General features: G+C 52.5%; 1 protein-coding gene across 1 annotated transcript in view; it reads left to right on the top strand.

The window, feature by feature from the left end:
- Positions 1-1,272, top strand: part of LOC102501696 (HLA class II histocompatibility antigen, DP beta 1 chain) — a gene marked incomplete at its 3' end in the record, with an annotated part of 10,859 nt that overhangs the window by 9,024 nt on the left and 563 nt on the right. Inside the window, 2 exon segments of the mRNA XM_027768692.1 lie at positions 633-866; positions 869-898. Coding sequence (XP_027624493.1) covers positions 633-866; positions 869-898 — 264 coding nt within the window.

A 1,272-nucleotide genomic window follows, 5' to 3' on the forward strand; every position in this document is an offset into this window, starting at 1 on the left:
AGAAAGCGAGAAATCACCCCCCAGGGGGGATGGTCACGCCGCAATCCCTTCTCCTCCATTCTCCTCTCGGGATCTTGGGCACGCACGCACACGCGCCCGGCGTGAGTTTTAAGCCACCGGGTCCGGGACACGAACCGCGGTCAACTACGTGGGAGTCCAGCGACATAGCCATTACGCTAACTGCTGGTTCCCTTCATGCCAAGAACTTTTGATTCCATGAGTTATTGGAGTGGGATCTGTGTTTCCAGGAGGAATTTCTTGCCATACTCTGCCATTGGGATTTAAACCACTTCCTTTAGCTGTTACCTGCTATTTGCTATCAGAAACAGAAATCCCGTGCCGCTTAACCCCATAAACGCTCCATGAAGAGCAACACGTCTTCCTCCACTGGCCCAGTCGTTCCCGCCACTGCAACTCCAACTGGCTCAGAGGCCTGAGCCCCAAACCTATAATGAACACATTGAAGAAATAATCATCCCAGGGCAGGGGGTGATTTCTCACTTTCCCTCTCATTGTCTCTGTCTCTCTCCAGTAAGTGACCACACCCTAAGGCAAAAACCTCTACAAAAAGAGACAGAGAGAGAGAGAGAAATGATCATCTCAGATGTCATTCCTTTTCCCCCTGCCCCTAGTTGCCCGGCCTGATGTGAACGTCTTTCTCTCCAAGAAGAGGCCCCTGCAGCACCACAACATGCTCATCTGCCATGTGACAGATTTCTACCCCGGTGACATTCGAGTCCGGTGGTTCCTGAATGGAAAGGAGGAAACAGATGGGGTTGTGTCCACCAAAGTGATCCGTAACGGAGACTGGACCTACCAGATCCTGGTGGTGCTGGAAATGATCCCCCAGCAGGGAGACGTCTACACCCCCTGGACAGGCCTGTCACCGTGGAGTGGAGTGAGTTACTCCCCAGTCACCCTCTGGACTCCAGGCTCTGAGGCCCACTCACTTTGTCTTGTGCCATATACATTGGGGTTACGTCACCCCAGGTTTTCTCTTTCTTCTTTCTTTCTTTTCTAGCTAGAGGGCACAGGCCAAGAGAAAGAGATAAAGCACCCCCCAGTAGGGCGTGGTCATGCTGCAATCCTCTTTCCTCCTCTTTTTCTCCCTTCAGTATTTTGGCCGCACAAGCACATGCAGTCAGCATGTTTTCCAAGTCACCAGGACCAGGATTTGAACTGCAGTAGGTTCGGTGGGATCCAGCTCCTAATGCACAGCACTTAACCACTGTGCTACAGGCTGGCTCTCCACCACTCCCCCCAACTCCACCA

This window comes from Tupaia chinensis, unplaced genomic scaffold (assembly GCF_000334495.1).
Source record: "Tupaia chinensis unplaced genomic scaffold, TupChi_1.0 Scaffold147263_1, whole genome shotgun sequence".
In the NCBI taxonomy this organism is placed as follows: domain Eukaryota; kingdom Metazoa; phylum Chordata; class Mammalia; order Scandentia; family Tupaiidae; genus Tupaia; species Tupaia belangeri.